Here is a 25,535-nt window from a genome sequence, read left to right as displayed (position 1 = left end):
CTGCAACATAACTTCCCAGCTCCTGAACTCAATCTCTTGACTTGTTAAAGGCCAGTCTGCTACATGTCTTCTTAACCGTCCCATCACCCTGTGCAGCCACTTTCTGGGAGCTCTGGACTTGGACCCCAATATCCCTCTGTATATCAACACTGTTTAGTGTCTTGCCATTAATATTTGGTCTCCCAAAGTGCAACACTTCACATTTGGCCTGGTTAAACTCCATCTGCCATTTCTCCGCCCAAATCTGCAATTGATGTATATCACGCTGTATCCTTTGTCCTTTGCCAGGCTTCTACATTATCCACATCAAATTTTCATGTCATCTGCAAACTTACTAACCCACCCATCTACGTTTTTATCTGTGTGTATGTGTGTGTGTGTGTGTGTCTTGTCTGTCTATATATATCTCTCCCTGTGGAGCACTACCAGCCATGGTCAGAATAATTCTCACTGAACACTACACTCTCATTTTGCTTGGACTCTGAAGAGACTGGGGTCTCAAACCAGTCTTAGATCGCCCCATCTACCCGCAAGAGGAATCACGGCCTCGTTCTCGTACATCACAAATTAAAAAATGACTTGGTCTCATTAATTATAAGAAAGCAAAGTGTGGTTGGCGTGCTGTTACCAGAGTTTCTGTATTTGCTGTCACTGTGTAGGCGAGTTGTGTGTCGTTTACGCATTGAACACTTCACCTGTGCTGCAGAGTTTAAAATCTTCCATCAGCCCGAGGCAGCCATCATTTCCCATCAGCCCTCAGATATAACCCGTGGAAGCAAGTGGCCCTTTATTTTGGCTCAAATCAGTGTGCTTAAAATGTTTCTTAAACTTCTGCTCACTGGGCTATTCCTCAAACTAATGAGAAACCTGCTCTATAACTGCTTGTCTGTATCAACAATAATGAGGCAGAGACACTTGAGAGCTTCAAGTTGCTAGGTATAAACAACACCAGCAGTTTGTCCTGGCGCAGCCACATAGACACCATGGCCAAGATAGCTCAGCAGCACCTCTACTTCATCCATAAGCCAAAGAAATTCACCATATCCTCAGTGCTTCCTACCAATTTTTATAGATGCACCACAGCTTAGTACAGTTATTGTTCTTCTCAATTCCACAAGCAATTGCAGAGATGTGGACGCAGCTCAGCACATCATGAAAACCAGCCTCCCTTCCATGGACCCTCTCTATCTTTCCCCTGCCTCTGGAAAGCAGCTAACAAAACATCAGTTCATCACCCAGTCTGTCATGGACGTGTCCTTCCCCACCAGCAGCAGTACCCACAGGAGGTGCCACTAAGTCATCGTTAAAGATCCTTGCCATCCGGGACATCTTCCCACGGCCACCATCAGGCAAGTGGTACAGAAGCCTCAAATTCCACACCAGGTTCAAGAACAGCAACCACTCAGGTTTTGAACCGACCAGCACAACCCTAATCCCTATGGTTTAACAACACTATGCCCACCTCGCACTGAAATGGTCTTTGAGTCCCGATGAAGAACCTTGGCACGAACGCTGACTGTTTATTCCCCTCCATAGTTGCTGCCTGACCTGCTGAGTTGCTCCAGCATTTTGAGTTTGTTGCTGTGGATTTCCAGCATCAGCCAAATCTCTTGATTTTTCGACTTAGTATTTTATTGTTCTAATCGTACTTTTTTTGTAAAAATTGTCTTTAATTTATGATTTTGTTTTTCGTGTGAATGCTGCTTGTATGATGCTGCTGAAGGTAAGTTTTTTGTTGCACCTGTGCACACTGCTACCTGTGAGTCTGTCCAAAAAAAGACTTGACCTTTTAACGGTTTCATTTTCACACAGCATTTGATACAGACAAAATCAACAGTTTTGAATAAATATACTTTTTAATTGCTGAAATGGTGTTCTTGATTACAATGTGGTATGGTCACTGAATGTAACACAACCCCTCAGAACAGTCAAATAAACAAAGAGTAGATCATCTCGCATGGCTGAGAATGAAAAATCCAAGGAGGCGTTTCAAACAGAAGACAAACTGGATTTTGTCACCAGTGCCACAGCAGCTATACAGACCTGTAAGAGTACTGTCAGTTACTTCAGGGGAGGCAAAGACTCAAACAGCTGAACTTCCAACTTTCAAACCTGCATCTTATCACCTTCTAACTTGTCCTCTTTCCCATTCCCACCCTCCCCACCTTTTTATTCTGTTTTTCCCCTTCCTTTCCAGTCCTGAAGGATCTTGGCCCAAAACATCGACTGTTTATTCATCTCCATAGATGCTGCCTGACCTGCATCTGTTCCTCCAGCAATTTGAGTGTGTTGCTTCAGCCATGATCACCAACAAGAGTTTACACATGCGCGCGCACACACACACGTGCACACATCAGAGCATGCAGGCAGTCCCTGTACTAACTAATCGGGCCTTGTCACTCCAGGTTCCCACTTCAAATTTATGACTTTGTTAAAGCCACAAGTCTTTAAAATGAAGAGTAATTTATTTTTCATACCCTCAGTCTGGTCTGGTACTCTTGGAAAACCATTTCTTCAGTGGGAGCCCACCAGCCGTCAGGCTCTCTTCTCGCTGCTGCCATCAGGAAGAAGGTACAGGAGCCTCAGGACTCTCACCACCAGGTTCAGAAACAGTTATTACCCCTCAATCATCAGGCTCCTGAACTAAAGGGACATCTTCACTCAACTTCACTTGCCCCATCATTGAAATGTTCCCACCACCAGTGGGCTCACTTTCAATGACTCTTCATCTCATGTTCTCGATATTTATTGCTTATTTATTTATTATTATTGTTTCTCTCTTCTTTCATTTACACAGTTTGTTGTCTTTTGCTCACAGGTTGTCTGCCCTGTCAGTGTGGTCTTTCACTGACTCGATTACGGTTACTGGAGTTATTAGGAATGCCCACAAGAAAATGAATTTCAGATGCTACATGGTGACATATATGTACTTTAATAATAGATTTACCTTGAACTTTTGTTTTATGAAACATTCCCATTAACTCCTCCTCTCAATGGACTTCTCTGGGATCCCAACAAGTTTCCAAATGGCACTAGACAGGAGCATGAGCAACTAAACTAATTTGGTGCCACTCGAAAGGATGGGTGCCCAAAAGCTAGGTCAGAGAGGTAGGTCTTTTGAGGCCTGGGGAAGTGGATGAGGAGGGAGAGGGGTGGTCAGGAGGGAAGGCCAGAACTAGGGGTCCAGATGGCTGAAGCTACAGCCAGCTATGCACCAATTAAACCCAATAGGTGAGCAGATGGCACTGAAGTTAGCATTGTGGACAGTGAGGAAGGTTGCTTAAGGATACAGTGAATCAAAGACAACAGTCATAGAGTCATACAGCACAGAAACAGGCCCTTTGGCCCAATTTTCTGACCATGATGTCAATCTGAACTAGGGGAAAGGACGGCAAAATGAAAGAAGTCGAATATTAGATATGATTACTTGTAGGACCTGGACAGTGAAACTGGCACAGCATCATAGAGTGATAATGAACAGAGGAACTTTGGGGTGCCCAGTCCCTTGGAAGTCACAACACAGGTCAACAGGGTGGTGAAGATGGAAGATGTTACGTTTGCCTTAATAGGTCAAGTTACATAAGGTACATCCCTCAAAGTCTAACCCTACGTCCCTGGTGTGGGAGATGGAAATGGGCAAGGCTGGCCACCAGGGCTCTGGCGAAGCTGTCTAGGCCAATCTCCTGTACAGTGGAAGCAATAGATTGCAGAAATGTTGATGAACTCCAACCATACCATTGACTGCAGAGGACAATGGAGATGCAAGGTCATCAATAGCCTATGCTCCACAGAGCAGTGAAGGGCCAAGTACCGAAGATAGGGAATATTAAGGTTAAGGAGATTATGTGTCAACTTTACAATATGTTGGTTAGGCTGCACTTGGAGCATTGTGTGCAGTTCCAGTCATTGCACGAGAGGAAGGATGTAGATGTGGTCGTGCTGTTTAGACAACAGAGCAGATTCACCAGGATGTTGCCTGGATTGGAGGCCTTAGTTATGGGGGAAGAGATTGGATAGGGCTATGCTCGTCTCCCCCTGACGAGAGGAGGTTGAAGAGTGATCTGATAGTGGTTTATAAAGTTATTAGAGGCTTAGCTAGGGTATGGTAAACATGTCAGAAAACAAGAGGGTCTAGATTTAAGGCGAGAGAAAGGAGATTTAAAAGAGTTTTGAGGGGAATGTCTTGTTTTTATATGCAGAGAGAGGTGACATCTGGAACTCGCTGCCAGAGGAGGTGGTGGGATCAGATGCAACTCTTCAGGTTTGGAGGAACGTCGAGAACGCTAAAGGAGATTTCAGAGACAGAGAGGCTGAGACCACGGAGATATCTGAAATAAATACAAGTAGTTTAAAATGGAGGTGTTGCCAGTGAGGACCAGGGAGCAGTGGAGCATGGGATGTGATGCAGGTGGGGTCAGAGGTCGGCAGAGATTTGGATGACCTTGGGTTTATAGAGAATGGAATGAGGAAATGTGCAGAACCCTCAATTCTGAGGGAACAAGTGTGGATGAGGGTTTCAGTGCATGCGAACTGAAGTGAGTCATTGAGACAATGATGTCTCATTCTAAGTTACTCAATGGATATGACTCTGTGTTCTCGCTCATTCCCACTGTGTTTGGTGAACCATTGGTCTAGATTATCTCAGACCGGACGGAATCCCGGGGAATTTCCAGCATCCTTTCCCTTACAAGTCACCGCCACGTCCTTGCCTCTCCCTGCATCCCAACCTGAGACTTCCTCTGTGCTTTGTACAATACCTCCCTCGGCAAGTTTGAGGAAGACTGTGAGAAGGAAGAGGAGTGGATCCTAGCTTTAGTTTCTGGGGCTGTGAGAGGTCTCTTTGTTTCCTGGAGTTCTATTTATGAAGGGCAGCACCCAATTACTGCAGATCCCTACACTAAATTCTCCTGGAAGCCATGGTAAGTTCCACTCAGCAGGCTTCACACTCTGTACTCTCTTCAGTTTCCTGATTAATACAAGGCTTTAGTGAGGACAGGTTTCTACTACACTTGAGGAGATGAAATGAACAGTGCAACGTGCAGAGGATGTCCTCAGGAGAACGACTGATCATCGAGGTTCAAAGCTGGGGACTGTTTCTCCATGGTAGCGTCGCAGTTAGAAAAATGCTTTACAGCACTGGTTATAGGATTGGGGTTCAATTCCTACCAATGTCTGTAAGGAGTTTATGCATTCTCCCCGTTACCTCAGGATGCTCCAGTTTCCTCCTGCATTCCAAAGAAGTTCTTCAATCAGAGAGTGGTGGATGCAGGTTTGATTGCAACAGAGAGGAGAAGGGGGGGGGGGTGGTACAGAGGGCTTTGCTTCAGGTGCAGGTCAATAGGACTTGGCAGAATAACAGTTCAGCATGGAGAAGATGGGCTAAAAGGCCTGTTTCTGTGCTGTGGTGCTCTATGGCTCTATGAGATACAGGTTAGGGTGTGTGAACTGTGGGCGTGCTATGTTGGCGCCAGTAGTGAAGTGACACTTGTAGGCAACCCAGCACCATCCTCGCTGATTTGATGCAAACACGCAGCAAGCGTAGATTTTGATATACAGCTACATGTGACTAATAAAGCTATTCTTTAATCATTCATTCCACTGAGCACAGCTCATTCACACTAGATTTTCGTGACCCTGAATCGGTCCACCTTGGACTGCTCCTGCCCCTCTCAGCAATCGGTCACCCCTCAGTGAAATCTGCAGTCTACCTTAAGCAATAGCATTGAAATTTATCAATTAATAGCTGCAGCGTGCGCACTCTCTCTCTCTCTCTCTCACACACACACACAGTTAGAGTGGGCATCATCATGGCTCAACACACCCAAAATACTGGAGGAACTCAGCAGGTCTATGCAGAGGATAAAACAATCAATGCTTCGGGCCGAGACTCTTCATCAAGACTGGAAAGCAAGGGCAGGAATCCAGAAGAAGGAGTGGTGGGGGGGGGGGAGGGGAAGAGAAGGAAGCTTCTTCCCCATTCCTTTCTAGTCCTGATGAAGGGTCTCGGCCCGAAACAGTGACCGTTAATTCCCCTCCACAGAAGTTGCCTGACCTGCTGAGTTTTGTACGAGTTGATCTGGATTTCCAGTATCTGCAGAATATCTTGTGTTTATGATCATGGCTCACACTTCTCATATGAATCGTCAGGGACAGCTCAGCCCCATCAAGGTTTAGACCAGCCTTCTGACCGCTCCCCCTCCACCTCTCACAGACTGTGACTCTGACCTGGTTTTGCCAGGAGCAGAATTACCCGTCACCATCGCATCAACTAGCTCATTAAAGGTTGCTAGGCCTAGATCATCTACAACTAATCTTTTGAGCACTGTGTCCCTCTCTCTGAGAAGATGTACATCTTCTGGAGGGAGAAAGATATAGTCAGGAGACTTAAACATTATGACACTTAAAAGTTACAAAATACTTCATTGGAGTGGTAGGACAGAGAAATAGAAAAATAGAAGATCCTGACATCGTGAGGTTGAAGGAGGAATATTTAGCTAGATAATTTGGTTCAAGGCTTTAACCTTATTTTGTGGTCAATGCAAATCAGGTCTAATTAAGTACAAGGTGCAAGACTAACTCCTCACATCATAACCTGCCTTCAAGAATCACTCACTGGCAGAGAACTTTCGAGTTTCATCTAACAATAGTGTTTCACTAGATCAATCTCAAGTCCTCTTGTTCCCTCTCCACTTTCTGGACATCTCAAATATACACTCAGTGGCCACTTCATTAGGTACACCTGTACACCGGCTCATTAATACAAACATCTCAGCAGCCAATCATGTGGCAGCAATTCAATGCATAAATGCTGCCATGGTCAGGAGGTTCAGTTGTTGCTCAAACTAAACATCAGAGTGGGGAAGAAATGTGATCTAAGTGACTTTGACTGTGGAATGATTTTTGGTGCCAGATGGGGTGGTATGAGTATCTCAGAAACTGCTGATCTCCTGGGAATTTCACGCACAGCAGTCTCCCGAGTTTACAGAAAACGGTGCGGAAAAACAAAGAACACCCAGTGAGCAGCAACTCCATGGGCAAGAAAGCCTTGTTAATGAGAGAGGTCAGAAGAGAATGGGCAGACTGGCTCAAGCTGACAGGAAGGTGACAGTAAGGCAAATAATAACTAGTTACAACCGTGGTGTGCAGAACAGTATCTCCAAATGCACAAAACAGCAAACCTTGAAGTGGACGGGCTACAGCAGCAGAAGACCACGAACGTACACTAGGTGACCACTTTATTAGGTGCAGGAGGTACCTAGTAAAGTGGCCACTGAGTTTATTTCACCAGTCCTGATTTCTAGTATTTGGTTTCAGTTGTTGCCTGGCAGATTCCAGTTCTTTAACAGAAGGGATGTGAGTTGCTCTCTGACACAGCTTTCTCTCTTTGCAAGGTCTACACTAGGCCGGAAGCTCATGAAACTCTGGAGTAGCTGAGATCTCTAAAGGTGAGGTACCATGTTACAAAAAACTGTCTCTGGTTTGTAAAAACAAAAGCAGCAAACTCCCAAATCCGTATTCTTAAACGAATGGGGATGACTATCGATTTCAGATGCTGGGTTATAAGGTAATATACAGATATAAATGGACAGTTTTTAATTAAAGCTAATTTTAGTATATCTGTCATACTGAATATTGTGTGCACAGTTCAGTGAACTTCGTTTAAAAATAAATACATCTTTGACTCAAGGCAAGTTGCAAGATTAATTCTGTGGTCAATGTATATCAGTCTGCTGCGTACCGATTTGGAGGTCTGACCAAGCGCAAGATACAAGGCTCACTCCTCACATAAATGTTTCACCAGAAATGAACCTGGAAAGGAAAGTGTTAATGTATGAGGAGTGTTTGATCACTCTGGAATTGTACTTGTTGGAGTTCAGATGAATGAGGGGGATCTCACTGAAACCTATCAAATATTGGAAAGCCTAGACCAAGAGGATGTGGAAAAGATGTTCCCTATAGTGACAGCATCTAGGACCAGCCAGCATGTTATCAATAGAAGGATGTTCCTTTAGAAGAGAGATCAGGGGGAACTCTTTAGCAAGAAGGTGGTGAATCTGTGAAATTCTTTGTCATGGAAGCCAAGTCATTGGATGTATTTAAAGTGGAGGTTGATAGGTTCTTGATTAGTAGGGGCGTCAGAGGTCATGTGGAGAAGGCAAGAGAATGGTGTTAAGAGGGATAATAAATTAGCCATGATGGACTCGATGGCCGGAATGACCTGAATCTGCTCCCATGTCTTATGGACTTGTTTACAGTCAGCACTCCATGGTAAAGAGCACTGCCTTAGCAAGTGGGTGGAATTTAACTGATTATGTTGGAACATTGTTGTTACTGTTGAAAGGAACTGTGATCCCTTCCCATGGGGATATGGTGCCTTCTGCCGTTCACAAGGTCTTTTGGAGAACACCTCACTAACTGGGGCCTTGAGGTACCGGACTGGCAAAACCACAAGAACATCATGGACTGAGATACTGACAAATGTGTACCAGGCTTTAATATCTCCAGAATCAGAGGTGGTAATGACTATTGTCTTAGCATCCAGAACAGGATGCCAAATAAAGTCAGAGAAAAATACAGCACAGAAACAGGCCCTTTAGCCCATCTAGTCTGTGATGAACCATTTAAACTATGGAGTAATTAAAAACAAATCTATTAATATTTATATTGTGCAATTTTATTTTAATGAGTCAGTGCTTCTGAAAAAGAGTGGCAGAAGTTAGGGCTTTGCTGCCCAGCTCTAGCATGGGAGACAGGGTGGCACCTGGGTTAGGCTCCAGTAACCTGAGTTTAGTACTGGCCTTTGTGGTGCTTGTGACTATGTGGGTTTCCCCTGGCTGCCTCGGTTTCCTCCCAATCCCAAAGACGTGTAAATTGACAGGTTAATCAGAAACTGTAAATGAGCCCTTAATTACCGTCAAGGGAGCTGGTGGGCCAGTGCGAGGGAGAACAAATTTCAGACATACAGGGCAATAAGGACAGGAGAAATGGGACATGGGATGGCTTCCATGGGAGACAGCATGAGCCCAATGAGCCCAAAGGCCTCCTTCTGTGTTATCATGAGGTAGGATGTTTCTAATTCTTTACTAGGATGCTTCCAGGGTTGGCATGTTTGATGAGGATAGGTTCTTTCACCTACCAGCTTCCCAGCTCTTTACTTCACCACCCCACCCCCCTTCCCGGTTTCATCTATCACCTACCACCTTGTACTTCTTCCTCCACTCTCCCCCACCCCCCCCAACCATCTTGATCCTTTTTTCCTGTCCTGATGAAGGGTCTCGGCCCAAAACATCGGCTGTTTATTCTTTTCCATATTATGCTTCCTGGCCTCCTGGGTTCCTCCAGCATTTTGTTTGTGTTGACAGGTTGAGCGAGCTAGGACTTTTCTCTCTGGAGTGGAGGAGGATGAGAGGTGACTTGACAGGGGGTTAGAAAGGCACGATCGAGTGGACGGCCAGAGACCTTCTCCCAAGGCAGGAATGACTCCTACCAGGGTGAAAAATTTTAAGGTGATTGGAGGGAAGTATCGGGGGATGTCAGAGGGAGGGTTTGTCACACAGGGAGCAGTGGGTGTGTGGAACAGCCTGCACGAGTGGTGGTAGAGGCAGATACATTAGGTAGACACATGGATGATAGGAAAATGGAGGGCTATGTGGGAGGGAAGGGTTAGATTGACCTTAGAGTAGGTTAAGAGTTCAACACAACATTGTGGGCCGAAGGGACTGTACTGTGCTGTAATGTTCTATGTTCTAACCACACATTTCAACAAATGTGTGGATTTTTTTTTATATAAATGCTGCCCTGCCCTTTGAGCAGTTACAAGAATAAGGTGTGGTCACAATGCAGAAATAAGACTACAGAGATGAAACTCATCCAGACTTTTCACTCACAGCAATACTCAAACCACTGGAGGAACTCAGCAGGCCGAGCAGCATCTGCAGAGGCAGAGTGAGGGTCGAAGTTTCAGATCAAGCCCCTGCTCTGTGATGCAGATGCTGCCCGACCCACCAAGTTCCTCCAGCAGTTTGTATCTTGCTCCATATTCCAGCCTCTGTGGACTTGTTCCTGCTGACAACACACAGGTAACCATCAATTTTTTAAAAAAATTGAGATACAGTGCAGAACAGGCCCTTCCGGCCCTTCGAGCCACACCGCACAGCAATGCCTGGATTTAACCCTACAGGAACAATTTACAATGACCAATTAACCTACCGTCTTTGGACTGTGGGAGGAAACCAGAGCACCCAAAGAAAACCCACACAGTCACGGGGAGAACGTATAAACTCCTGACAGGCAGCGGCGGGAATTGAACCTGTGTAAAGCATTGTGCTAACCACTACACTACTGTGCTGCCTGCTGTCTACAGAATATGACACTCAAGGACCTGGGTTATATTATATATTTTTGTTCTGTGTATGACTGTATGTTTACTGCTTTCTTAATATGTGCTATATGTGCTTTGTGCTGTGTATGACTTTCGGTACTGTGTTTTGTACCTTGGCCCCGGTGTAACACTGTTTTATTTGGCTGTATTCATGGGAATTCATCTATGGTTGAATGACAACTAAACAAACTTGAACTCTGTATGTCTCCAATACAACAGAAAACCACTACCCAAAATACTCTGCCAATACAAGTTCCTTTGCTCTTTAAAAAAAACCATAAGGTCTGCAAAAAGAAACTACTTAGTTTGCTATCTCAAAAATACACATCACTAGCAAATAACTTCCCATAGTTATTTTTACTTCAGTTAATTCACTAAGACTTTAACTGGTATTCCACCTCAAAGATTAAATCTGCTAAAACTACAAAGTATTTAAAAAAAATCAGGAACTAAGGGCCATACCCCACCAAAATTAGAACCTTGCTTTTAAGTTGTATTCTCGCTTTTTTGTTTGCCTTCCCAGCAGACTCCCTGGACACTTTCTGCAGGACCAGTTCTCTTCCAAAGAACAAGATGCAAAAGACACACGTCCATCGAAACATACAGTGACACTAAGGAGTCAACAGAAGGTTCCATTACTGGCACTGGTTCCTTAAGGTTTGCTATAACCAGCAGAGGTTCCCACTCACAACCTCACAATTCTCCCAATGGCGCGTGTCTCAGATGGCCTCTGGCAACCAAGTCCAGCTCCTGGCCTTCACGTGCAGCTTAGCTACAGAGCCCAGCAGAGATGCTTCTACTGACAGAAGACGGGGCAAAGGTGCATTAATGGCGCCTTAAAACCAGTCGCTCGTCAGCTGTGGTTGGCAGCTCATCTAGAAGAAAGAAAACTCTGATCTCAAACCTCTGCTGCCTTGTAGATATATCCACTCACGGGGGAAGGGTCTGGGAGTAAAACCAGTGGAAAAATTCCAGAGCTGGAGTCCCTGAGGCAGTCCTACATTGAGTTCAACGCTGACTGGCAACTCCTGTGACACCACTGGTGCCAAACTGTATCGGTCTCTGCCGTTCCTTTGGATTCATCAGCTGCGTGGAGAGGGGGAGCCTGCTAATGTGGGCACCAGCTTGCTCTTCATATCGTACTCCCCTGGCTTGTGTATCGCGTCGACCCCAATCAATGGAGGGCCTCAGTGGCTACCGTGCTCTAGATATGCGAGTCAGATTTACAGTGAAAGGGAAACATTGCAGGCTATGGCGGTTACAGTAAGCCTCGATGGACTTTTATCTCAATGCATAGCAGTGCACAATGCAGCTTAATCTGCCAGTCTGAGAGTCCACTGGGGAAGTTGGAAGGCCCAAAGTCCGCGAGCCCTCGGGGGGGGGGGGGGGGGGGCGGCCTGTTCTGCGGTTGGAGACCTGTCTATGTGTGGAAGGGAGGGAGGGAGCGAGGGAGGAAAGGGGGATTGTTTCACTGTTGCTGTGTTGCTGTTTCTCCTTGCGTTGTTTTGCTGAACATCTTGGCTGGTGCTGGAATGTGTGGTGACATTTGCGGGCTGCCCCCAGCACCTCCTTAGGCTGTGTTGGTTGTTAATGCAAACGGCACATTTCACTGTACGTTTCGATAAATAAATGAATCTGAATCTAGTCCAATCCTATAGTGTAACATTTTTGTAAGTGCATATCAAGTGGAGAGAACTAGATGGTTGCTGGGAGGTGTGAGGAACAGAAAAATGTCTACTGGCTGCTAATAGGAGTGATGACAATGTTGGATTGGGACCATAATCCCAAAGAAACTTAAGGTCCGCTTCTCTACTTGTGCTATTTAGGAAGTCGACAGTAGTGTAGTCAAGCATAAAACAGCTAACAGAGTCCAACGGCCAAAAGCGGAATTTGCCGGTGGCCAACCATTTTAATTCCTACCCTATTCTCATTTCAACATGTTGGTCCATGGTGTCCTCTTCTGCCACGATAAGCCCACCCTCAGGGTGGAGGAGCAACACTTCATATTCCGCCTGGGTAGCATCCAACCTCATGGCATGAATATTGATTTCTCCATCCAGTATTTTTCTCCTTCCCTTCCTCCATTCCCCAACACTGGCCTCCTAACTCTCCTATCGCCTCCACCCGGTGCCTTTCCTCCTTCCCCTTTCTCCCATGGTCCTCCTGCCTCTCCTAGCAGAATCCCTCTTCTCCAGCCCTTTATCTTCCCCACTCACCTGGCTTCAGCCATCATCCTCTAGCTATCCTCCTTCCCCTCCCTCCAACTGGCACCTTCCTCCTTCCCAGTCCTGATGAAGGGTCTCAGCCCGAAACGTTGACTGTTTATCCCCCTCCATAGATGCTGCCTGACCCGTTGAGTTCATCCAGTGTTTTGTGGTGTTAACCTGGATTTCCGGCAGAATCTCTCGTGTTTATAATGTAGTCACGGTTTCAACTCCGCCATGGATGGTCCCATGACCAACTACAAAAGGAGGAGGGTGGGACATGGGGCTGGCAAACCCACCCTGCAGAAGCCCAGAGCTACAGAAACACCAACAGAAGCTCCAAAGACCTCATCCCTGGGAGAGGAAGGATCTTCAAAGACGGGCTACACCAGGGGACAGTTTGAAAGATTGGCCCAGGACAGAGGTGAGCTGCTGTCAGTGACCTATGCCCTGGTAGGGGTGATTGGGTGAGAAGAATAGTCACAGCTCAGTCAGACCATTGCACGCAACTGGACACATCTGGATCATCGGACGTTTTCTTTTTTTTTTTTGCTAAAGTTCATACAGCCAATCTGAATCTGAGGGGGAAAATACTGTAACTGTGTTCAATTCAGGGGCATTTACATGAGTTTTGTGTAATTGAATAAACTTCCAGAGAAAAATCAATGTACATCTCTGATGAAAGTTTCCAGCATTCTTAGAAAGGTTCAATTTTAGTGAAGACTTCAAACCTCTAAAACCACAAAACGCAAATCCCATGCATCTGATAGGCTGGCACAACATTGTGGGCCGACAGGCCTGTCATGTGCTGTAAATTTCTATGCTCTTTAAAGTAAGTGAATAAAGATTTGAGAACAGTTGCTGCTTGAATACTGAAAGGCTGGGAAAAAGTGGATATAGAGAGGCTGTTTCCAATAGTGTTGGACCTAGAGTCTAGAGCAGCTGAATAGAGGGGCGTCCATTTAAAACAGAGATGTACTTTAGCCAGAGGGTGGTGAATCTGTGGATTTCATTGCCACAGACAGCTGTGGAGGCCAGGTCATTGGGTGTATTTAAAGCAGAAGTTGATAGGCTCTTAATTAGTCAGGGCATCAAAGGTTACAGGGAGAAGGCAGAAGAATGGGGCTGAGAAGAAAAATAAATCAGCCATGATGGAATGGTGGAACAGACTCGATGGGCTGAATAGCCAGTTCTGTTCCTATTTTGTCTTAAGTTGCAGAAATCAATAGACACAAAGGAAATTTCTCTCAACAATTACACCGAATGACAAATATTCGGTTCAAAGAGCACACTAGTCTTTTTCACAGGATTCACCAGTCAACCGCCAACTCCCAAGCCCAATCTCTGGTCTTTTACATCTCATTAAAAACCACCCCCCTCATGTCCTCACCCCCACTGTGTCTCACAGCAGAATGTTCACCTCCGCTCGAGAGAGAGGTAAAGAGAGTATTCAAAAATAAAATTCAAAAAGCCCACTGATTAAAAATTCCTCAACTTCATGCGACATTTAAAAAGAATTCTCTAAAAATAACAGTGTGGCGCCCATCCCACCCTGTCCCACTTCTCTGTGTGTTGCTGTGTCTCAATGTCCAGCTGCAGTGGACGCAGTTAACCCCTTCTTTCTCCTTTTTATCAGCAGCGGGTTGCACGACTCTTCTATTTTTTTGATTTTAATTTGTTCGTAGTCAACTCTCATGGTGGCCAAGGCACTGGTCATTTCCTCCTGTGGGTAGAGCAGGCAGCGTTAGAATCTACGAGACGAAAATGGTGCAAACCCCGCACCCTGCAAGTTATTCCCCCCCTAATCAGCCCGTCACCTTCCCCCACCCTGCCTGTTGTCCCCACTCCCCTGCTCATCACCCCACCCACCCTACACATGGACTTTGTCCCAGTTCCATCAGGGTGGAGGCTACATAGCAACCACACCAAGACCACCAGACCTCAAAGCTGTTACTTGCCCCAGGCAGTAAGGCTGATCAATACCTCCACCCTCCAACCCTCCTGTCCACAACCCCCAACCACCACTACTTTACCATTTCCTGTCAGTCACCTTATATACAGACACTCCTGTGCCCCGAGTCCAATAAACCTACCAGCCATCTTATTTATTTATAAGTATCATTTACACTGTGTTCTTTTATCTTATTGCACTTATTTTGTGCTGCATCAGATCCAGAGTAACAATTATTTTGTTCTCTTTTACACTAGTGTAGTGGAAATGACATTAAACAATCTTGAAACTTGAACCAATCCCTCTTCTTGACTGGGGTCCCTATGTCAGAGCTGAAAGGGGATGGATCATGGTTTGTTTCAGAGCCTTTGGCAACTCAGTGAGATACTGAAGTCTCCTGCAGGAACCCACTCCATTGGACACATACACATATACCCCAGGGTACAGGGTTGGCTAGTTATGACTGTGCCAAGGAACATTGTGGGGATTTCCGGTCACCACACTATAGGTAGTATATGGTCAGGCTGGAAGAGACTATGGAGGAGATCCATCTAGCAAAATGCAGAGAGAACTGGCAAGTTGTCAGGAGGATTGAGGAACTGATGGGATGTCTATAGAAGTGATAGCATTGGTTAGACTGGGACCATACCCAAGTAAACTCAAGAGTTGTCTCCTACTTGCGCTTAATCAAGCAGTAAGCAACTAACACTCTCTCACCATTGTGCACAAGTGCACACACCTGGATTGGAGAACTTCAGATATGAGGAGCGACTGGACAGGCTGGGATTGCTTTCTCTGGAGAGGAGGAGAGGGAGGGGTGATCTGATAGAGGTTAATATAATTATGAGGAAAAAACAGGGTAGATATTCAGAATCTTCTGCCCTTGATAGGGGCATCAAAAGCAAGAGGGCATGGGTTTAAGGCGAGAGGAAGGAATTTTAAAGGGGATTTGAATGGAGAGCTTTTTTTTCTTACACGGAGAGAGGGTGATATCTGGAACTCACTGCCAGAGGAGGAGTTTGAGGAGATTTGGCACGTCTCCAAAAACACTCAAAAATTTCTACAGATGTGCATTCTAACTGGCTGCATCACCCACGGTCTGGTAAGATGGTGAAGTGGGGGGGGGGGAGGGGAAGAGAGCAACTGCACAGGACACAAACAAGCTGAAGAAAGTTGTAAATTATGGGCACTAGCCTCCGTAGTGTCCAGAGCATCATCAAGGAGCGATACCTGGTATCCATCATTAAGGAAGAGGTACAGAAGCCTGAAGGCACACAGTCAGTGATTCAGGAACAGCTTCCTCCCCTCTGCCATCCAGTTTCTGAATGGACACTGAACTCATGAACACTACCCCACTACTTTATGATTTCTTTTTGTGTACTACTTATTTAATTTAACTGTTTAATATATATAATTACTGTAATCCATATTTGTTCTATTATTATGTATTGCATTGAACTGCTGCTGCAAAGTTAACAAATTTCATGATATATGCCAGTGATATTAAACCTGCTTCTGATTCTGACCGATCTGCTCCAGGTCTCATCTCTTTTGTTCCAATTCCCCACAGCCTTCAGTTCCATGAATGTTCAAAAACGTTATCCACCTCCTTAAATAGCTTCGCTGATCCAGCTTCCACAACCCCGCCACCCGAACTTAATACATGCACAAAGTATTTTGGGAGAACTGAAAAGGTGTTATATGGCTGTTACTGTTTACCATCTATTCTTTCATAATAAATGTCAGAGGGATAGTATTTGGACGAAGCTAGAGTGGATTGTTCTCCGTTATAATAGGACACACGAACTGAATCATCCCTTTCAAATCATGCCCTGAACCTACGAGACATAACCCTCACTTCCACGAATGTCCTCACACAAGATTTTCCAGCATTGGACCACGGTCAATTTTCTCAGCTGGCTGCAGAGGGCTGTAGACCCAGCTCCATCATGTGCACTAGCCTGCCCAGCCTCAAGGACCTCTTCAAAAGGCAATGCCTCAGAAAAGTCCACGTCCATCATTATGGACCCCATTAGCCAGAATATCCTCTCTTCTCATTGATACTACCAGAAATGAGGCACAGGAGCCCGAAGATACACTTTCAACATTTTAGGAAAGGCTCTTCCCCTCCAGCATCAGATTTTTGAACGGTCCATGAACACTACCTCACTATTTTGCTCCCTATTTGCACTACTTGTTATATATTTCTTATTGTAACATATTGTAATTTTTAATGTTTTGCACTGTACTGCTGCCACAAAACAACAAACTTCACAACATATGTTAGTGATAATAAACATTAATAAACATGATTCCGATTTTGAATGTCACTGGAATCCGTTTTACCTTCACTTCTTCCCATAGGTCCTTCTCTTCCTTCAGGACTCTGCTGGTGTGAAGAGGTGTCTGTGGAACCTGATTCGATTGCTAAAGATTGGAAATACCACAGAGCAAAATCAGTCCCCATTTAGTGTAACAAAACAAACTTCCGTCAATTGATGAAACCACAGACTACAAAGGTCATTTTGAAAGTCTGAATTTATTTCCTGAGTGAAGCTAATCGAATATTGAGAAGCGTGGTGAAGATGTTTCCTACAGTGCTGGAGTCTAGGACCAGAGAGCATGAAATCAGAATGTTCCTTTAGAACAGAGATGAGGAATTTGTTTAGCCAGGGGCTGGTGAATCTGTGGAATTCTTTGCCATGGAAGGGTGTGGAGGCCAAGTCATTGGGTATATTCAAAGATTCAAAGCTTCATTTTATTGTCAAGGTACATATGCAGAATACAACTCTGAGATTTGTCTTCTGCAGATAGCCACAGAGTACAGAAAACCATATAAGTAGTTGAAAGAAAGACATCAATCATCCCCCCAAATGAAAAGAAAAAGAAACAAAAACTTGCAAACTCCAAACACGCCCAACCCCTCCCTCACACAAAAACTAACAGATCACCCAATCCACAACAAGAATGGGCGAGAACATGAAACAGAGAATTGAAAGAGGCCAATAAGAACCACATTCCGATTCCTAAATCTCAGAATTCCGATAACATCTCTGCGAGCATCGCGACCCAGCAGCCTCTCTGAGGGCAGCAGAAGGTGGATAGCTTTGATTAGTCAAGGCGTCAAAGATACGGGGAAAAGGCAAGAGAATGGGGTTGAGAGGGATAATAAATCAGCCATGATGGAATGGCAAAGCAATCTCGATAGTCTGACTGCTCTAAATCTGCTGCGATGTTTGATGGTCTTTTGGTCTAAAAATTGGAGAGGAAAGAATTGGTGGAAAAATATGGAACAGAAAGCTGAAGAAATGAAAGCTTAAGAACCATTTAATGAGAGAGGAGAGGCAGGAAGTCATATTTTGATAGGGGAAGTTTCAATTCAAATCCACATGTGCAATGAACTACATACATTAATCCAGGGATGGTTCATGAATTCCATGATGGTCATACGTTGCGTTGGCTCGGTCTTCAGGAGATGTCTGATCAATTGCTTGGCTGAAAAATTCAAAGAAACAAACTCAGTGGGGGTTAGAATTGCAATTGAATCTCAGTGTCTCAGCTGTGGCCCTCCCCCAGCACATCCTCCGACAGTATTGCATGCTGATGAAAATGGGACATTTCACTGATTTTGACATTTCTGTGTACATGTGACAAATTACGCTACTATTTCTCTTTAATCTTGGCAGGCCAATGTCCCTGGATGAGCAATAGGTGACTGAAGGTTTAAAACTCTGTATAATTTGCTGCTAGGTGGTGGGATGGAGAAACAGCTCCTCCAAAGGACCCTTTCTGAATTATTTTCATAATCTTTGAACTGTTATTAAAGTATGGATCTGAGCCATTATTATTATAATATCATATGGTAAGGTATTTTTTCTTTTCCCTTTACCAACCAGCTCATTTTGGTAGCGGGGGTAGATTTTTAAAAATAAAATACAATTATTTGATTTTATTTCATTTCATAATTCAATCTTTTTTTGTACATTATTGATTTGGAATATGGGATACTGTGATCACATTACTGTGATTTAAATGTAATGTAATTTGTATTATTTACTTGTATCCTTATGAATTTTGTATTTGAATTCATGCAATTTATATAATATCAATAAATATATTGAAAAAGCATAAAAAGGTTATGGGGGAGATGGCCAGGAACTGGTTGAGGAGGAGATTTAAAAAAAGGATGAGCCATGATTAAATGGCGGAGCAGACTCAATGGGCCAGATGGCCTAATTCTGCTTCTATATCTTATGGTCTTATGGTAATGTGCTCTTTCCCTCCGCTAGACTGCAGATCACCCTTGGGCGAAGTGTAGCACCTCTCAGCCCCTTAATTGGGGTCAGGTGAAGCCATGGGAGCAGGTGATGGCTGGTCAGATGAGCAGCTGGTGCACATCACAAATCCTGGTTATGTGACCACTTAAGGCCAGGCAGACAATCTCTGAAGAGTGTTGATAACAACGGGGGTCACCCATCTTGTAAAGACACTGCCCCGAGCCAATGCCAATGGGAAAGGCAAATCACTTCTGTAGAAAATTTGCCAAGGATAATCACGGTCAAGACCATGACTGCCCATGTCATACCACACGGCAAATAATGACGATGATGAATACATCACAATGTGCTCAAAAAGGAGAATATGACAATAGTCTCAGGCAAAGTGTGAAGATTTAGATCTAAACTAGTTCAAAATAGAGCTCCTAATATTGCGATAATGGAGACAAGGTGTCATAACTTATCATAAAGTACACACAAGTGTACATCCATTTGAACACAGACAGCTTTCCTAACAGTATTCAGTCACCTTTGGGGACAGAACAGAACTATTCTGCTAAATAGACATCCAATCTGTATTTGGTTTCTCCAACATAGAGGAGGCCAAATTTGGTTTTCTGGTCAACACGTATGATGGCAATCACCGTCCGCCTTCTGGAGGGTAGCAACACTGTATGAATTCTCCGTCTGGTTGCATCCATGGCCGAGTGATGTCATGTCCCCCAGGGGAAACCCCCACCAGTCACACCCAGGTCAGGGAGATCGTATTGAACTGAGGAATCAGGGACCTCAAATGCTGAAATGTGGAGCTACAAACAATCTGCTGGAGGAACTCGGTGGGCTGAGCAGCATCTGTGAGGGTTTCAGAACTGATGCAGGGTTCTGAGCTAAAACATTGACAATCCCTCTCCTCCCACAGACCTTGTTCGACTCATTGAATTCCTCCTGTGGCTATCTGTTGCCCAAACCCTGCCGAAAACTTCAGACACACCAGACTTCCAGATGATGTGGGGATCAGTTGGGCTGAAGGGCCTGTTCCCTGCAAGACCCTGTGAATCTATACATCGTTCTAAAATGCGACTCTTTTATGCGAGTACATACAGTGTTACAATAAGCCTATCTCACCATGACATAATCTAGGGTATTGGGAATACAGATTTTAATTATAATAGAAGGCATTTAAAACAAATAAGACTGGACTTTATTCTCCTTTAAGTAAACAGTTAACACAACACTGCTAAATTATATTAGTGTAAGTATGCAATGTTTATTTTCAAAAGTAAAGTTTGCTTGTAGAAATGTATACCCTTCTTCACACACTCATACATGAAGTAAGAGAGGCAGGTATAGCAAAGCAGCTTAGGAGAACTGGACTACCTTCCTCCGAAACTTCCGACCACTCTGGATTTGGAAATTCATACTGTCCCATTCGGATTCGTCTCTTCATTCCAGGAGAGATGGCCAGTCCATGGTTGGAGTAGAATGGAGGATATCCACATAACCTGGGTGTATCGGTAGAGAGAAGGGCCGTTACACAGTTCTCAACCAAACTGAACCAAAGATCATCTCCAGCAATGAGTAAAGCATCTAAAACTTCCACTGATTCCATCAGTTATAGTATAACCATTATTTTGATTCAAGGAGCGTGTCCCCTCTGGGATGGTGAATTTTTTGGCACTGTGGTGTAGCAATGAGCCAACACTATTACGGTGCCAGCTGTAAGATCGGGCTTCAATTCCTGATGCTGCTGTAAGGAGTTTGTGCATTCTTTCCATTACCATCTGGGTTTCCTCCCACATTCCAAGGACATAGGGGTTAGGATTAGTAAGTTAGGGGCATGCTATACTGGCGCAGGAAATGTGGTGACAGCTGCCGGCCAGCACAATCCTCACTGCTTTGACTTGACACAAATTATACACTTCACTGTTTGTTTCAAAGCACTCATGACAAACAAAACTAATGTAATACTCTGTTTAAGATCATACTTTATTTTATTAATACAGTTATGATGTTGGGCATTTTTTACTGATCTTCTCAAAATGCAAATCTATATATAGAAAAAAGTGTTTCTTTAATTACATTATATAATTGAGTATTTCATTTTTGCTGTTTAAAATAAAATTAAAACTCATTAAAAAGCTAGGCTTGTTGAATTAGTCAATAGGATTTGTCATGTTAACATTTTGGCCAATAAGATGCCCAGGAAAAGGATGGGCAGTCAATTTCTACAGAGAGCACGGGATTGAAGGAGTTTCAAAAAAGAATGGAAATGGACAATAATCAGGGCGGAAGAACATGATGAAACACTCACAGAACCAAATTTGGAAAAACAGATACAGAAGTCAGAAAACCCTTGTGCTGACTATTGTCTCACGGAGAATTTGCAGATAACTTTCAGTTAGCCAGCTAGCACACAACATTGGAAGTTTAATGCCTTTTTCCTTGGATGTTGTGTGGAAATTTATTTATTTTTGCTTGCTTGGACTGGTTCTTCAACGCAGAACCGTTTCGGTACTGCCAGTAAGCAAAGTGAAGCAAACTGGATTGATTATGCGACAATGAACGAGGTCCAATGATTACATACACGCTATAGACTGACCCTATTGTGATAGACCCTTTTCTTTATTTTGTTTGCTATAGTTTAAAATATTTTATCAATACAATTTCAATCTATATTTATACTGGTGTGAGCTAAATTATTGCTTCCTGGCGAACAGTAAATTTGCATGGGGATGTCAGTATTCATACAAGTAATAGTCTTATTTTTCTTAGAAGAAATATTCAAACTTTATGTTTTTTTCTGTGTTTACCCGAATCATATGCATCCTAGACGTTTATTTACTGGTATGGCCTTTTCATCGTTAATCCCCATGCATCACAGAGTTATGTTGCTGATAGTTGCATTCACAATAGTATCTAACTCATTACGAGCCTACGGTGAGGGTATTACAGTAATATTTGCTTTCTTTCTTTAGTAGAAAGCGTTCTTATAATGAAAGTGGTTAACAGCATCTGTAGAAGGTGCAATCAGTCTAGCATCAGGAATGATTGCTGGTTGTAATTATCATGTATTTGCATGCAGCGAGTGTTTTAGAGTCTGTCAGGCGTTCATTGAATACTCAAGTGATTCTAGCTTTAACGAGAGAATAACGTTTCAGTGCTGTACCAAGGGAATGGTATATTGCCAAAAGTGCAACCACTTCAAGGTGTCAGCCCAGTTCCCAAGCAGAAATAAGAGATTCCTTGCGTTAAGTCAACAACTGTGACACAGTCGAGTTGCCATCTCACAGCACCAGAGACTCAAGTTCAATCCTCACTTCAAACCTCCGGTGCTAACTATACGGAATTTGTGCGTTCTCCCTGTTTCCTCCAGATATTCCAGATTTCCCACATCCCAAAGACATTCAGATTGGTAGGCCAAATGGCCACTCTAATTTAGACCATAAGATCAGAGGAACAGGATGAGGGCATTTCGGCCCATTTCGTCACAGCTGATCAATTTTCCCTCTCATTCCCAATCTCCTGCCTTCTCCCCGTATCCCTTCATGCCCTGACCAATCAAGAATCTGCCAACCTCTACCTTAAATATACTCAATAACTTAGCCTCCACAGTTGCCTGTGGCGACAAATTCCACAGATTCACCACCCTCTGGTTACAGAATGCAGGCAGGTTGAAGAATCTGGGGGATTTGATGGGAATGTGGGATTCATTTGATAGCGGTGTACTAGTTGATAAGAAGCTTAGATTGAGTGGACAGTCAGAGACTTCTTCTAGGGCGGAAATAGCTAATACCAGGAAACATAATTTTAAGGTAGGAAGTATGGTAGGGGGCAAGTCGGTGGTAGTTTATTTTTACACAGAGAGTTGGGTATATAGAACACACTGCTAGGGATGGTGGTAGAGGCATTTAAGAAACTCTGAGATAGGCACATGATAGAAAGAAAAATGGAGGTCTACTTTGGGGGGAAGGATTAGAGTATGTTAAAGGGTTGGGCACAGCATCTTGGACTGGGAAGCCTGTATCATGCTGAACCCTTCTATATTCTAATTTAGGATTAGAGGCAACAGATGATCGATGGTGTGTGTGGAGTTAAGGCTGATTTATACTTGTGCGTACCAGCTTACGCCGTAGCCTATGCAAGTGGGATACGCCGTTGTGAGCATTTATACTTGTGCGTTGGTGTGTCTGTGTCGCTCTGCAATTCACTGCCAAAACGCTAGTTGGCGGTGGGATTTCGATGCCACTGTGTTGAGTTTCTTTGTGTTGAAACTCAACACGAAGAAACTCAAACTTTAAACAATGGCGACTGAAACTGAAGGAGGGTGAATTTTCTGTGCTTGTCCGGCCACTAAGAGACATGGACGAGGAACTGCATTTCAAATATTTTTGGATGTTGGCAGGTAGATTTGACGATTTAGTTCATCATCTCCAACCATTTATTTCACATCAGTGTACACACAGTATACTCAGAGACTGGCAACCACCATTCGAGTTTTAGCTTCAGGTGGAAGTCAACAGGCTGTAGCAGCTAGCTACAAACTGGCGTCAAGCACAGGGTCCTCCAAAATTTCAGAGGTCTGTAAAGCTTTATGGAAAGCATTGCAGCCAGAGTTCCTTCCCTGCCCTTTAGTCGCCCAATGGGAAGCTATTGCAGTGTAGAGGAAATGCGATGCTACCAAGCAGACCAATCACAGTTGTTTCGGTCTGCGTTGCCGCGATGCATAGTTACATTTGGGGAGAGATGCGCGTTAGGCTACGGCGTAGGGTTCGGTGTAGAGTACAGTGTAGGGTAAGCAGCTACACCGTACGTACGGCGTACATTTGACACACAAGTATAAATCAGCCTTTAGTCAGCTGAAGGGTCTGTCTCCACGTTGCATCTATCAGAAGAAACCTTACCTTGGACCCCAGGCAGAATTTCTTTCTCAAACAACACGGATAAACGAATTATGCTGCATAACAAAGATTTTGCTTCCTGAATACTTTTGGGTGTATCTTATGGATTTTGCACAGCTGATCATGAAAATCACCTTCAAATTTCCTTATGATACACCATTTTTTTTTTGAAATTTGCCTATATTTGTTATTTCAATTCATAATTCAAGTCAGAATAACTGGTGCAAGATTAAAGAAGTCACTTTTGTTGGTCCACAAATCAATTCGAAGAATGTCTAGTGAGACCAGAGACAATCACATGGAAGGCATTCAAGTTATGTTCTTGAAATTTGTCTTGACAACTACAGAGCACCAAACCACTTGCAACTGTTTGACAACATAAACAAGAGAAAATCCAAGCAACACACATAAAACGCTGGAGGAACTCAACCCGGCCAGGTAGCGTCTATAGAACAAAGTAAAGCATTGATTGTTTACTCTTTTCCATAGATGCTGTTTCGCCAGCTGAGTTCCTCCAGCATTGTGTGTGTGTGCTGGTTGACAACATGCTTCAAGCATACAAAACCATGTCACTGAAGATTCATTTTCTGCATTCCCATTTAGATTTCTTCTCTGCTAATCTTGGCGCTGTCAGTGACAAGCACATTGAAAGGTTTCACCAGGACATTACAGTCATGGAGAAAAGGTATCAGGGCAACTGGAATCCCTCAATGCCGGCTGATCATTGTTGGACACTTAAGCAAGAAGCCTCAGACACTGAGTACAAATGAAAATCATCAACAAAACATTTTTAGCTTAGTCGAACTATTGCAAAGCATCTGCACCGTTATGCAACTGAACGCGTTATATCAAAAGAAAGTTAATTTCTTGTTTCTCCGAATTCCTATGTGATAAAGGATATCTGAAATCATATTTTTGTTCAGCTTCAAGCAAAAAAAAAATTCTGAGAAAGCAACACTTTTGAAAAAATTTGTTGTCCAGTGAAATCAATCACTGCTGTTCAGCCTTTTTGGTTTTGTTTCCGTTTCCTTCTACCCGTGAGAAAACAGACTTCAGAAATTGCTGAAAAACCCTTTGGGATGTCCTGGGGTCATGGGTGATGCCACACCATCGCAGGTATTAATTTCAATATTCTCAATAACTGCTCGAGAGAGAGTGTAACAAGGATCAGGTTTGCAGCCAGTGCTTGTATTGGGTCTTCGCCTGCTATTCTGCCGGTCTCAAATACTGCAAAGGTTACATTGACATTTTGTTTCTGATGATGGGAAACAGCAAGTGCTGTTATCAAACTGAAATGACATTGAGACTGTTCTCTGTTTCAACCAACACATGAAGTTTAACAGCTCGAACCTTGATCATCTTGCATACAAGGGTGTGTTAGATCAAAATCTGGCATATGAAGTGGCCACGGGGAGGGGGGGGGGGGGGGAAGCAAGTACTGAAGGTGGGTGACCCTGTATTCCAGGGATACAGTGTAACTTTGCGGTTGTCTTTTTCATACGTTCTTGTTAAGTTTTGATTCAACTGTGAACTTTTCAGTGCAAGTGCAAAATCAAAACTTCAAAGTCAGGGGGTGCGAGAAAAGTCAGTGATTTTCACTGCCATCTGCCCGAGATGGAACACCAATAGGTAACACCATCGAGAAGATGATTTCAAAAGCAGCAGTTATTTATGAATTCTCAGGAATATAACAGCATTGAAGGCACCGTGAATGTTTAATCATCTGTTAATGACACACATCCTGTGTTTCTAATTGAAATTCTCATTAGTTGACATAATCTGGCACATTTCTACACTTGGATATAGCTGCAGAAGATTTAAAAT

At 43.8% G+C, this 25,535-nt stretch overlaps 1 protein-coding gene and 1 long non-coding RNA gene across 3 annotated transcripts in view; one reads left to right on the top strand and one right to left on the bottom strand.

Moving 5' to 3' along the window:
* Positions 1-11,771, top strand: part of LOC140210115 (uncharacterized) — a 48,879-nt gene extending 37,108 nt beyond the window's left edge. The window contains exons 2-3 of one of the 2 annotated variants that reach the window (XR_011889159.1): positions 7,392-7,445; positions 10,908-11,771. This is a non-coding gene — a long non-coding RNA (uncharacterized lncRNA). Of the gene's footprint in view, positions 1-7,391; positions 7,446-10,904 lie in introns of both variants that reach the window. The other variant, XR_011889160.1, reaches the window with a different exon arrangement.
* The window catches only part of LOC140210114 (MAP kinase-activated protein kinase 2), a 221,626-nt gene continuing 205,329 nt past the window's right edge, over positions 9,239-25,535 (bottom strand). The window contains exons 7-10 of the mRNA XM_072278959.1: positions 20,191-20,315; positions 17,946-18,031; positions 16,883-16,963; positions 9,239-14,308 (exon numbers count right to left, since the gene is read on the bottom strand). Coding sequence (XP_072135060.1) covers positions 14,168-14,308; positions 16,883-16,963; positions 17,946-18,031; positions 20,191-20,315 — 433 coding nt within the window. The 3' untranslated portion in view covers positions 9,239-14,167. The remainder of the gene's footprint in view (positions 14,309-16,882; positions 16,964-17,945; positions 18,032-20,190; positions 20,316-25,535) is intronic.

This window comes from Mobula birostris, chromosome 14, assembly GCF_030028105.1.
Source record: "Mobula birostris isolate sMobBir1 chromosome 14, sMobBir1.hap1, whole genome shotgun sequence".
Classification (NCBI taxonomy): Eukaryota; Metazoa; Chordata; class Chondrichthyes; order Myliobatiformes; family Myliobatidae; genus Mobula; species Mobula birostris.
Note: the sequence above shows the minus strand (reverse complement) of the source record. Positions and strands in the feature narration are given on the sequence as shown.